Source organism: Trichechus manatus, unplaced genomic scaffold (genome assembly GCF_000243295.1).
Source record: "Trichechus manatus latirostris isolate Lorelei unplaced genomic scaffold, TriManLat1.0 scaffold00044, whole genome shotgun sequence".
NCBI classification, from domain to species: Eukaryota; Metazoa; Chordata; class Mammalia; order Sirenia; family Trichechidae; genus Trichechus; species Trichechus manatus.
The window spans coordinates 4,401,459-4,415,385 of NW_004443980.1; the positions used below are offsets into that span (position 1 = coordinate 4,401,459).

At 39.0% G+C, this 13,927-nt stretch overlaps 1 protein-coding gene across 1 annotated transcript in view; it reads left to right on the forward strand.

Annotated features, from left to right (window-relative positions):
• Window positions 1-13,927, forward strand: part of CAB39L (calcium binding protein 39 like) — a 109,558-nt gene that overhangs the window by 71,150 nt on the left and 24,481 nt on the right. The window contains exons 5-7 of the mRNA XM_023731550.1: window positions 930-1,098; window positions 7,390-7,449; window positions 11,283-11,348. Of these exons, the coding sequence (XP_023587318.1) occupies window positions 930-1,098; window positions 7,390-7,449; window positions 11,283-11,348 (295 nt within the window). The remainder of the gene's footprint in view (window positions 1-929; window positions 1,099-7,389; window positions 7,450-11,282; window positions 11,349-13,927) is intronic.

Here is a 13,927-nt window from a genome sequence, read left to right on the forward strand (position 1 = left end):
GATGTTGGCTGTTGGCTTTGTATAAATGCCCTTAAATATGGTGAGGCATTTCCCTTCTATTCCTGTTTTGTTAAGAGTTTTTATCATGAATGTATGTTGGACTTTGTCAAATGCCTTTTCTGCATTGATTGATAAGATCATGTGGTTCTTGTCTTTTGTTTTATTTATGTGATGGATTACACTTATTGTTTTTCTAATGTTGAACCATTCCTGCATACCTGGTATAAATCCCACTTGATCATAGTGAATTATTTTTTTTGATATGCTGCTGAATGCTATTGGCTAGAATTTTGTTGAGGATTTTTGCATCAGTGTTCATGAGTGATATTGGTCTGTAATTTTCTTTTTTCTTTTTTTGTCATGTCTTTACCAGATTTTGGTATCAGGGTTATGCTGCCTTTTATAGAATGAGTTTGGAAGTATTCCATCCTTTTCTGTGCTCTGAAATACCTTTAGTAGTAGTGGTGTTAACTCTTCTCTGTAAGTTTGGTAGTATTCTCCAGTGAAGCCATCTGGGCCAGGGCTTTTTTGTTGGGAGTGAATGCAATCTTTATAGAAGCAGATCACTGGGCATTTTTTCCATGCTGGTGGGTCCAAACTGCCAACCTTTAAGTTAGCAGGTGAGCATAAACTAAACTGAAGGATATTAATGTGAGTGGGATTTGATTTCGTCTTTACAACATCTGCCTCCTCCCCAAACCTGACACACACTCACTAGTAAGCAGTGATCTTGTCATGTTTACTATTGTATCCCCAGTGACACAGTAGATGTTCAATGGGTATTGAGTGGCGTGTGAATGAACTGTGACAAGTGGCATCTGTGCTTGTGTTAACAGTACTATTGAGAGGATTCTTTTGATAGCATTAGTATTAATAGGAGTGCTAATAGGATAACACAGTTCACTATTTCTCTCTTGTTTATGCTCTAGATATGAAGCCCCACAGATTGCCTTACGTTGTGGGATGATGCTGAGAGAATGTATTCGACACGAGCCACTTGCCAAAATTATCCTCTTTTCTGATCAGTTCAGAAATTTCTTTAAGTATGTGGAGTTGTCAACATTTGATATTGCTTCAGATGCTTTTGCTACATTTAAGGTAAATTATTTTATTTTATCTGAATTAGCTAGGTCATTTAGTTTCAGCATTTGGTTAAGGTCACTTGACCTCTGAAGAGACAATTTAATTTAAAAGGCAAAAATTGTATTCCTTGGGCCTGAGCATGACCAACCATGTATGCTGTGGATCATACTAGGCATCAGTAAATAGCACTGTATCCAAATTTTGGATAAACAACTCAAAATACTCACCACAGGCTTATATAGAATGAATGCCAATATGTTCAGTTAAGGGAAAATACAAAACAAAAGAACATTTGCTACTCAGTGTATAGCATGCTATCATTTGTGTTAAAAAGAATTTAAAGGGTATAAGCTGCCACATAAGCTGTATGTGCACTGAATGCCTCTGGAAAGATATATAAGAAACAGTGACAACGGTTACCCTCAGGGAGAGGAACTGGATAGTGCAGAGAGGGAGAAGTGCATCTTTGAATACTAAGATATCACATCGTTTTATCAGTGCAGTTCTTAAATTCCGACTTGGTGAATCAAAATACTAATAAATTATATTGTTTTTTTTTAGTAATCATTTGTATTTTTTACAAACTTATTATATACTTTGTTATTATGTAGGAAATAAATTTCGTCTCACTTAGCTTTAAGAACTCTTGGGAAAGTTAATAAAACAATCGAAAAGGTGTTCAGAGAGCATATCAGAAAGTAGTGTAGCTGATTTGTAACCAAAAATACCAAAGCACAGACACCCAGTGAGTGATATCACCTTCAAGTTTCTATTTTAGAAAATCATTCACTAATTCTTATGATCCTGCTATTTTTTAATGTATTTTGGAACTGACATCAATGTCTGTGACATGTCCATTTCTCAATGATGGCAAATCTTTATCCTTCAAAGACAGATCAAAGTTTTGGAAATGGCAAAAGCTATTTGACATCAAGGCTAGTGGATAAAGTGGATAGGGTGATCAAGTTAGCTAGAACTGGTTTTGGTAGCAATAATTATTATGAAAAAAGTAAATTTAAAAGTTACTAAAATAGAGTGTAATTTTCTTCAGAATCTACCAAATTGGCTCTGAAGACCATTCTAGAAGAGGTATTCCAAATATATTTTCAGCTGATGTTGTAACAGTATCATTGAAAAAATAGCTTTTCAGGTTTTTTACAAAGTAGACAAGAGTCATTTAAATATGACTATTCAGATTTGTTTGAAATCGTTTCAGCAATTTAGTTGTTCCATTTACATAATTCCAAATATACCTCTACATATTTTTACGTAATCATGTATAACTTTTTAATTTTTAAATATCTTAATATTTCAACAATATTGACGTGTTCATATACTGATATTAATATATACTTTAACCTTCTTACTTTATGGACACAGTTTTGAAAGTTGCCTCTGACCTGGATGATAAATATTTCTTTTTAATACCTTTCCAAAGATGGAGAAAAGGTTCACTATGTAGAAAACTGCCTGTTATCTGTAGATGAGGAATTTACCCAGCCTATTCTGAGGAGGTTCTCCAAATCTGTTAAAAAGTGTATTAGCTCTCGTGGCCCCAGGAAGTGTGAGAGTGTCAGGAAGCAGGAAGAATCAGTAAAGGGCCAGAGATTAGCCTGGAGGAGGAGGGAGAGGAGGAGAAAGGGAGAGATAAGGAGAAGAAAGCCTGGCAAAGGGAGAGGGGTGAGTGAGTGGTACCATTGGAGGCAGGACTGCAGGCTGTGACGAGCTGACTGAACAGTGGGGAGTGGACTCTGCCTTGAACAGAGCCTAGTTAAGGGATAGGCAAGGCTGGGTACTTGCCTGGGACACTCTGTCAAGGAAATCAAAATGTCCCTGGAAACATAATGAAACAAGGAACACTAAATTGATAAGAACTCCTGTCAGAATACTATTTGAGGATGATGGGAATATTTGGAAACCACTTGGGGAAGGTAGCAGGTCCCAGGGGCATGCTTAAGCAACCACAGATGGTTGTTACAGCTGTCTCCTGAGGAGGTTGGGCCCTGTGCACTGTGGCACTTTTGTTTTAACAAATGGGGTGTGCAAGTTTGGAACCAGCGCTGAGTTGCCTGAGACAATAGAGGAAAAGAAGCGCCTGCTATCTCTCGCCAGCGCCTCAGCCACACCTGGAATAACAGGGAATAAATCAAGTCTCAGTTTGAAGGGATGGTGGTGACCTGCTTGCTCAAGTTTCCCACGTCTCCACCTAGTCCTGCCTGCCCTCAGACTCGCCCTGAGGGAAGCAGGGAGGCAAGGAGGAACCCATGCCTGGAAGTCTGGGGTAGACAGAAAAGGGCAAGGGAAAGAAAGAGAAAGGAAGAGGGGAAATTAAAGAGAGGGAGTATAGAGAAGACAAAGATGTAGAGAAAGGAAAAAGAAGAGTAGGAAGAACGGCAGAGTGAGGGGATGGGAAGGAAAAAGAAGGGAGGAAAGGCCTGGGAACAAACTCAAGGAGAGTTAACTGGTCATTGGAGGGAGGGGGAGTGAGGGTAATACACCTGGATATGTGCTCTGAGTGTTGTCAGATCCCTGGAGCCTCCTCCATCTCACAGGCAATTCAGTACCACCGACATAACAAAGAGTGTGTAGTGGGTACAGGTGAACCCCCAGAAAGGGTAAATCTAGAGCACATGGTGGTAATTCTAGATCAAATATGCAGAGTAACGTTTAATACAAAGGATTCTTTATGGCAGAATGTCTGTGCCTAAACAACTAAGGAGGTGTTTCTAAACGTAGATACTGTAGTCCTATTTATTTTTCCCCTTTTCTATCAGATGGCTCATTGTTGTCATGGAAACAAGTTAGTTCTTTTTTAAAAACATACATAAAACTTCGCAAATCACTAAAAACATAGAACAAAGTCTAATGGGGGGGAAAGCAAATATTTAATGAAGATGTATTTTTGAAAAATTTCCCAAAGATTCTAGTAGAATGTTGAAGTAATAAGTTTTGGCTATCATGTGTTCAGCCCAATTTAACTTTCAGTAATAATATTGAGTCACAAAATTAAACTGTTATTTTGATTTGTACTTCAGCTGTTTCCCATCGAACTTGACTCACTGCCTAGAAAATCTAAATAACTATAGAAAAATTTCTAGTATGCTACCAATATTGGAAATAACCACTTTCTATGTTTTATCAAATGCTTAAGGTTAATACAATATAAAATGACCATAAATCCTTGTTTGTTTGTTTAAGTAACTGGTTTTAAACATTTTAAGGCAAGTAGTTTTTGTTTGGTTTGGTTTTGGTTTTGGGGTTTTTTAACCTCTTAGATTTACCTCTTTTTTTTGAGCTCCAAGATGACTTTTGCCCAGTTTAACCATTAGTTTTTTAACATTGTGAATTTATGTTTTTGTCATGGTATTGTAGTCCTTTCCCAAAAAAGATTTCTTACAGTCATAATCTCTCTCCCCCTCGAAGAATCAACATAGCAGAAGTGATTCGAATTCCATCCCTGCCTGCCACCTCATTGGCTATATTTGTTGAGCAAATTACTTAACATTTGAGTATTATTTTCTCTTCTGTAAAATGAAGACGATAATATAATATCTGCTTGCAGAGTTGTCATGTGAAGATTAGAAATAACGTATGTAAAGTACTCGACACAGTACCTGGCACTCTGTAAGCCCTTAGTATATGATAGCTGCTACTGCTTATTGCTATTATGTTCTTCTTACGACTCTGCAGTTGAGTATGGCTGTGTAACCCCACCCAAAGTTTCTCTGAAGCTAAGCAGAAGTCACTCAAAATACCAGGATCAGACTTGTTTTTTTTAGCATAATGCTTAGCCTGTATAAAACTGGGCTGCAAAATGGAATTGTTAGGAAGTGGGATAAAAGAGTATGCTTTTTCAATTTTTTTTTAAAATTTTAAATCATTTAAAATTTTAAATTTATTTTCCTTCATAATCTTCTGCTTTTTCCTTTTTGGCTAGGACCTTACTAGGTTCCCCCCCACCCCACTCAGTTATGTGATCTATAATAATGCAGCAAACAGTTAAGCACTCGACTACTGGCGGAAAGGTTGGCGGTTCCAACGCACCCAAAGGCACCTCAGAAGACAAGCCTAGCAATCTGCTTCTGAAAGGTCACGGCCTTGAAAACCCTATAGAGCAGTTCTACTTTGCACACATGGGGTTGCCATGAGTTAGAATTGACTTGACAGCAATTAACAGCAACAATGCAGCAATTCTACCTGTCTGTGTATTATATGTATATACCAAAACTCATTGCCATCGAGTCAATTCTGACTCATAGCAACCCTATAGGACAGAGTAGAACTGCCCCATAGGGTTTCCAAGGAGCACCTGGTGGATTAAAACTGCCAACCTTTTGGTTAGCAGCTGAACTCTTAACCACTGCGCCACCAGGGCACCATATGTATATGTATGTGTGTATGTATGCATGTATATGGTATAATTCCTCCAGTTTTGTGCATGTTTTTATGATGTACATAAATTTGAGGGTATATCTATGTACAAATGGTATATACACGCTCTGAGAGAAAGAGAGGTCGAGTGCACACACGAGCAAGTGCATGATTTATTGGCTGTATTCATCATATACATGGTGGAGAAATTGGGTAAGTTACTTCAAGGTTTTTTTTTCCCTTGGAATTCGAAGGCGAGGCTACAAACAGAACTCCCCCCGATTCCTCTTCTTTGAGATAATAACGTGTAGGGAATGGAAAACCTCCGTAGGCAGCACTCCTGCCTAGTGCCCACTCCACTGCTGCCGTGGCTGTGTGCAGGGCCCGCAGCCGTGGGAGAGCACAGGCCTCACACTTGGGGCTGACGACTGTGGTAACAGGTGGGACACGGGGTGCAGCAAGCCACAGCGTCTGCGCAGCCCATGAAAAGAACCCCTTTCCAGCCTGGTTCAGCTCAGAAAATCCCTGAAACTGCTCTGAGAGAGGGAGTTACTACGAGATGGGCAAGGGGGGTGCCTAAAAACTAGGTACACTGAATATCATCTTAGAACAGATTAGGAACCCCAAAGTCTCCTGCAGAACTGCCTTACTTACTCAGGGGTCCCTGGATAGGAACTAGTTGGAATCAAGATTTTGAACAATTCAGGAATGGATCCCCTGTAGAGAGAGGGTTTTCCCATTTTAAAACTCAGTTCCTGCACAGTGTGAATGCTGCACGGGAATAAAAGCCCCACGTTTCTGCTAAAGGCCCAGTGGTTAATCAATTGTGTGGTAATAAGTAATATGAGATTGATAGTTTGTCTCTTTATTTTTGAACTTGAAAATTATAGTGCAAAATTCTTTAAATATTTTGCTTTTTCTTTCTATTCAAAGAGAAATAAATGAGTTTTGCCATTGCTGCTGCCTTTTTTTTCTCTGTGAGGTGATGTTGTGTATCTTCTATATGTTTTTAGGAAGTTTTAATTAAATATGTATTAAAGTACAAGAATTTATTTTGGAAAACGTTAACATTCTTGTTATGTTTTTAATTAAATTCTGCCTGGTACAGGGGCAGGGTATTTAGCCTCTAAGCACATAAAAGGGATCAGGTGAGGCTTGTTTTCTTTCAACATGAAGGTGAATTAGGATATAATTTAGGTGTGAGTTGAAGACAGTCAGATATTCCTTCATGCTTTTGTTTAGTTTTCTAGGAGTTTATAGCCGTAATAAGATAGAACTCCTTGTCTTCAACTTTGAAAGGATACATTGTGTTGTGTAGTAACCTGCACAGTGCCTCACAGCCCATTAACACGACTGTACTGTGACCGTGGTGTTAATGAACACATTCATTCTGGTGCTTCCCAGTGTCCTCCATGCCACCATTTATAAAGTGGTAAAGAAAAAAACTAAAGGTTAAAATCCTTGAAAATCTGTTAAATTAACTTATGAGATACAGTTTTAGGCCATCCAGAATTCATTTTTAAAAATGATTTGTTCTCAGTGACGTTTTTAAAGATCATCATAAGCTTTATTTGAATATCTATCATATTATAATCACAGTGTAGAGTTATGGCTTGAAGAACTATACTGTAAACTCATGTCTTAGGTACTGTTCGTTTCACCTGTTAAATTATTTCCATCATAAACTAACCACAGTAAGAATGTAAAACACTAAGTTGTTTTTTGTTTTTGTTTTTTTAAACATGAAACAAACTTGTATTCTGTATCATAAACAACATAGTAATGGAAATAATTTTGTGGCATAAATGAAAATATTCTTTTGAAACTTTTATATGTTTCAAATTAATGGAGTTGTAAAACCTTAGGAGAAAAAGACAGGTTTGTAAAATTTATGAGCTGTAGTAATCTTGTTTCACTTGGCTGTTCTTTTTCTAGGATTTACTAACCAGACATAAAGTGTTGGTAGCAGACTTTTTAGAACAAAATTATGACACTGTAAGTAGAAATCATTTTCAGGAATTTACCTCGTTTTTGCTTCCTCCCTCTCCCTTCCTCTTAAACCTATGAGTACTTCTGTTTATTATCCACATGGAAACCAACCATACCTCTAATTTACCGTGAAACCAAGTCATGAGGAAACTATAGAAAATTGAGAATGGCAGGAGGTCGAGGCTTTTTCCTTTTTTCTTATCTCATTTTTTCTTGTACTCCAGAGCTCCAAGAAACTACTAGAACCTTCTCACTTTGGTCTTGAATTAAGAGCACCCATGTTACTCTTAGGAGCCCTGGTGGCACTGTGGTTAAGCACTGAAAGGTCAGAGGTTCAAACCCACCAGCCAGTCCACAGGAGAAAGATGTGGCAGTCTGCTTCCATAAAGATTACAGCCTTGGAAACCCTATGGAGCAGTTCTACTCTGTTCTGTAGGGTTGCTATGACTCAGAATCGACTCAGTGGCATGTTGCCCTTAAGAGACAGTAGGTAAATCTAAATGGAAGAGCCCCTCACTCTTGTTAAAATAAATTATTTTGTGTGGTTGATGATTAGTTTTCTCTGCTAGTAAAACTACCAAAATATTTCTCATCTCTAGAGTGAATCCAGGAGTCTCTGGGTGGTGCAAATGGTTAAGCACTGGACTAATCAAAAGATTGACAGTTCAAACCCACTCAGAGGCACCTTGGAAGACAGGCCTGGCAATGTGCTTCTGAAATTATATTTATATATATATTTTACAAAGAGAAATGTATTTTTGGTGATTACTTCATGCCTTCTCAACTGTATAGAGTATGGGCAGAAAGTCAGGCACACAATAGGTATATGATAACTGGTGCCCAACAAATACTAATAGTAATCATGAAAAAGTCTCTGAACCATTTCTACCCTAGACAAAGCTTGTAATATATTTCTGGACTGTGGGAAGATGTCGAATACCTACCTGTCAGTAGTATATCTTCACACAACCAAGTCACAGAAGTTTGTCTCTTCTCATCATAAATAGTTTGTTGGTTTTCCTTTGATTTAAGATTAAGAATTAGCAATATGATCATTAAATCAGAAGTGATTTTCATACCCTAAAGCTACCAAGAAAATTTCTGTGGAATTAATTGGAGTACTTTAAGTGTAAAACATGAAAGGAGAACAGTTTTTATTGCCAAAGGCATCCAAAAGTGTCAAGAGTAAAAGAAAATGGCATATTTTTAAATTTAGGAAATGAACTGTTGTTATAATTTGGTTGGTTGTTCAGTTACTACACATGCTAGACAGAATGTTAAGGAAAGGCTTTGTTAGAAGTTACATTTATAATAAGAGAAAATAAAAGAAAACTAAGATAGCATATTGGAGGAAGACTCATTAACAACCTGCGTTATGCAGATAGCACAACCTTGCTTGCTGAAAGCGAAGAGACCTTGAAGCACTTACTGATGAAGATCAAAGATTACAGCCTTCAGTATGGATTATACCTCAACATAAAGAAAACAAAAATCTTCACAAGTGGACCAATAAGCAACATCATGATAAACAGAGAAAAGATTGAAGTTGTCAAGGATTTCATTTTACTTGGATCCACAGTCAATGCCTGTGGAAGCAACAGTCAAGAAGTCAACCAACATATTGCATTGGGCAAATCAGCTGCAAAAGACCTCTTTAAAGTATTAGAAAGCAAAGATGTCACTTTGAAGACCAAGGTGCACCTGACCCAAGCCATAGTGTTTGCAATGGCCTCATATGCATATGAAACCTGGAAAATAGATAAGGAAGACCGAAGAAGAATTGATGCTTTTGAATTATGATGTTGGTGAAGAAAAATATACTGTCAACTGCCAGAACAGCGAACAAATCTGTCTCGGAAGAAGTACAGCCAGAAAGCTCCTTAGAAGCAAGGATAGCGACACTGCATCTTACATACTTTGGACATGTTATCAGGAGGGACCAGTCCCTGGAGAAGGACATCATACTTGGTAGAGGTTCAGTGAAAAAGAAGAAGATCCTCAAGGAGATGGATTGACACAGTGGCTGCAACAAAGGGCTCAAGCATAATAACGATTGTGAAGATGGTGCAGGACCAGGCAGTGTTTCATTCTGTTGTACATAGAGTTGGAACCGACTCAATGGTACCTAACAACAACAAAATGGCAAATGACCAAATCTGGAGTATTAACTACTAATTTTTCCTATCGAATGAGTGAGGTAAGTGTGCTGTGCAATAATGCTTCACATTCAAAGAGAATATGCAATAATTTGAGAGACTATCAACTCATCCTCTTTGTCTCCTCGTTTACCTAATTTTATCTTTGTATCTAAATGTGACTTCTTGCGTGATTTAGTAGTTCCACAGACACTGAGCCTGCTGCATGGACCTGAACACTAGCTCCAAGAACTCCTGCTCCCTCAAACATGTCATACCTCTTGCGTCTCATATTTCTTTAGCAGTAAACCATGAAGTTGGAACACATGATGTATGACTCTCAAATAATGAAATAGGCATCTTGGGGAGTCAGTCATACCTTATACATGTATTTGCATTTTATTGTTATAATTAAAATTTTCCACAAGATTTGTCTGACAAATTTTATGACCCACAGAATCCTCCTTGTGTTCTATGACAATTAGGATAAATAAAAATAATAATAAATGATCATTCATATGTGGCTTTAATGTGAGATCTATCTATGTATGTATATGTGCCATATATATATATTCTGTTGTTGTTTTTTACTTTTCATTCTCGTAATTCTCTCTCAGTAATTATCATCAGTATGCATAGCTCGCCCTCATCACACATCCTTGCACACATATGCCTCACCCTCGGTGCTCTGCGGACCCGAACTGTTTCCACCCTCTCAGTTCCTGCCCTCAGAACTCTCTTGCCTTCAGTCCTCTGCAGTCCTGCTCCTCCCACCTTAGTGACTGAGAGTCTGGACACTGTGTGAAATGCAGGCCTAAGTAATGATTGGGAACCACATTAGGAAATAGGAGGGCCCCAAACCCCAGTGGCCCCAGCTTCCAGTGGGACTGGAGGTGCTCCAGAGAGCCAGCTGGGATTAGTGTGGCCACCATGCAGCAGAAGTCGCCTCATTCCTGCCGTCTGCTCACTCCGTAAGTTTGACAGCTTTGATTCTTTACGATTCCCAAGTGAAGCGCTAATGTACTTAACCTTTTCCCCAATCGTTCATGGAGTCTTAGCTACCACCGAAAACAAAATAAACCCATTGCCCTCGAGTTGATTCAGACTCATAGCGACGCTATAGGACAGAGTAGAACTGCCTCGTAGGGTTTCCAGGTCTGTAAATCTTTACAGAATCATACTGCCATATTTTTCTCCCATGGAGGGGCTGGTGGGTTCAAACCTCTGACGTTGTTTGGTTAGCAGCCGAGTGCCTTAACCACTGTGCCACCAGAGCTCCCTTCATAGCTACCAGCAAGACTACTAAATAAACAGATTTATTTAAAATGGCATAATATGAGTTATCTTGCAACTTTCAGTAGATGTTTTATTCAAAATGATTTATTGGGAGGACTCACAATTACTCCATTTTTCTACTTGGTTTCTAATATGCAGAACTCAGATAAAGAAGAGAAGTATATCTCCTGCATCACTTGATGTCCCTACCCCCCAGTATCTGTATATGTAAATGAGGATGGGGAAACAGCCTGCCTATGGGCAGTGGTGAGCAATTTGGCTTAAAGGCTTCAGTTGCAAAGCACAGCAGCCAGGCTGCACTGAGTTAGAGGGCTGGGAATTTACTTCTTGAAGCAAGACAGGAAGCAAACCTAACACAGAGAAATCACTGCTGGTTTTACTTTTTGATATTTCTTTTCTTTTCATTAGATTTTTGAAGATTATGAGAAATTGCTTCAGTCTGAGAATTATGTGACTAAGAGACAATCTTTAAAGGTAATACCAATTTTCTTTAAGATAGAGTCCTCATAAGTTAATGTAAGAAAAACTCATGTTAGCAAATGATTGGCTTATTAATGGATAAGTAAATACAAAAAAAATTAAAGCATTCTTTTGGTTTGTAACTTGAAAAGTAGGTTTTATGTTATTATGACTGTTCTTTGTAGCAAAAAAAAAATGTGTCCTTTAGCTGCCTCAGATACTTTTTGGAAGTAACAATATAAATAACAAGTACATGATGAAGGAGAATTTAGTATATTTCTGTTAAGGAACAAAACAAAGCCTGGGGTAACTTAAATAAAACCACAGTTTTCTCCTATGGGATGTTTTCTGGAAATGAAAAGAAATTACTCTTAGAGTGAAGTTAAGATATGAATTACTGTTTATAAGGAAGAATCAGTGAGGTTCTCCTATAATCCTTTTACGGTATGTCTTGAAACAAAGTAGGCAGAAAGAAATGATCTTATGTCTTTTATGTATCTCTGTAAACTAGGCGTGGTGGGGTATTTTATAGAGAAGAGGAGAGGAAAAAGTAACAATGACAAAATATGACACATGAAATGCAAAAATAAAACATTCCCTCTAAATTGTAAGCACAGTAATTGACAGATTCATAATATCTTTATTTTTAATTAAAAGGGAAAACAACTTTCTACTATGAAATGGGGTTTATAGAGTTCAACTGTTATGAGGCTTCTATTTTATGGGGAGTGCTTGTCTCCCAGATTTGTAACATATTTTCTTCTGAAGAGTATTTTTGTGCCATATAGCATTCCTGGGTCCCATTCCGTGAGCTTTCTAGTTAGTTGAGACCTTACTCTATGTCATTTCTAGTATCTCCACCACTTAACATGACATGTTCCAGTTATATTTACAATAAAGATTCTGAAATATGAAACATGGTCATTCCCTAAGAGTTAAAAGAATAATCTTTAAAAAATCAACTCTAACAGAAGACTATATAATCAAATACACAAAACTTTGCTTTTCTGCAAGAAAACTGCCAAGATTACGCTGAAACAGAATCTGGAAAGAGGATATAGCTGGGGGAAAAAATGAGGTCAACTGTAAATGATCTGTTAGTAGCTTAGTTGGATGAACTACTGGGGGTGTGTAGAGTGGTGAGGGAGGTAATAGGACACTCCATTTAGTCAACAAATGTTTACATACTTATATTCCAGACGTTACAATTACAGCCAAGAGTAAAATGAAATCCCACCTCTGCGGATCCCACCTCTAAGGATCTTGCATTCTACTGGGGGAGAACAGACAAGAGAGAAATAAACAAACAAATATGTAATTTCAGGTGGTTGTGAGTGCTAAAAAGAAAAGTTAACCAGAGTAAGGGGGCAGAAAGTGATGACTGAGGTGAGTGGGCAAGTGTGTGTGTGTAAAAATGGTGTGGTGGGGGCATCTTACCTCCTCTAACTTCAATAGAGGGAAGGAGAATCAAGATCAACAGCCCAAGGCTGATTCCTATGAGGCAGAGGTCAGACATACTTCCTCTCACCAGCCCTTTTTACCAGTTCTGATACCAACTGTCTCTCCCGTGGCACTCCCTGCTTCTCTGCTGGGTTTGATAATTTGTTGCAGTGGCCACACAGAACTCACAGACAACATTCACAATGGTGGGGTTTATTAGGGAAGTAACAGGTTACAGTTCAAGTTCAGGAATGCCCAGGATACAGTTCTTCAATCAGGACAGCCTCTTCTCAGCCATGCCTGCAGGAATACTTCTCTCCGGCCCCTCAGCCTTGCCTCTGCCCTGCTTAGGCAAGTGTTACAGAGCTCTCTTAGCTCTGCCGATAAATGCCTGGAGACACCCCACTCCTCCAGTAAGCCTTGTGCCCGAAGACACTCAGCTTTCTCACTCCGTGGGCCAGGACGCCCCACTGCAGGTGTCTTATGCTGGACTCCTGATTCCTGGCATCTCATGCTGCTGTTTCTCACTGTCTTCTGTGTTACAGCTCCTCTCTGTCTCCTGGTCTAGAAGGTTCTCAGCACAGGGATCCCGGGTCCAAAGGACACGCTCCACTCCTGGCTCTTCTTTCTTGGTGGTATTGAGATCCTCTCTTCCCACCTCTGGGATAGCTTATCTTAAGCCTAATGAGATGGCAAAACTGACCCATCCCTTCTTTAGGGTTCCATTTACCTTATTTGCATGGTCCCACCCCCACAAGGGTGCCATGCACCTTACTTACATTATTAGCAATCTGTCCAGTCCCCTCGTGGGCCACAAATACCTCATTTGCGTAGTCCTCACCCAATCATTTGGTGAGAGTTGCAAAGACTATGCTAGAAGGGCCATATTAAGTAATTCACTGCACTGCAGTGTGTGTGTGTGTGTGTGTATCCAAATGGCATTTGCTATTTGAGTTTTCATAATAACCAACAGATGCCTGATTACATCAGATCAGACAGGGCGCCCAATAGAACAGTGCCACCACATCTGTCTGTGTGTCCTTCCCTCCCTCTGTAAAAGGTGCCTGGAAGCAGCCCTCTGGCCCAGGGTAGGCAAGTGAGCTTCTGAGGAGGTAGGATGTTGGACAGAACTGCATCTCTGCCCTTGGCTGTCC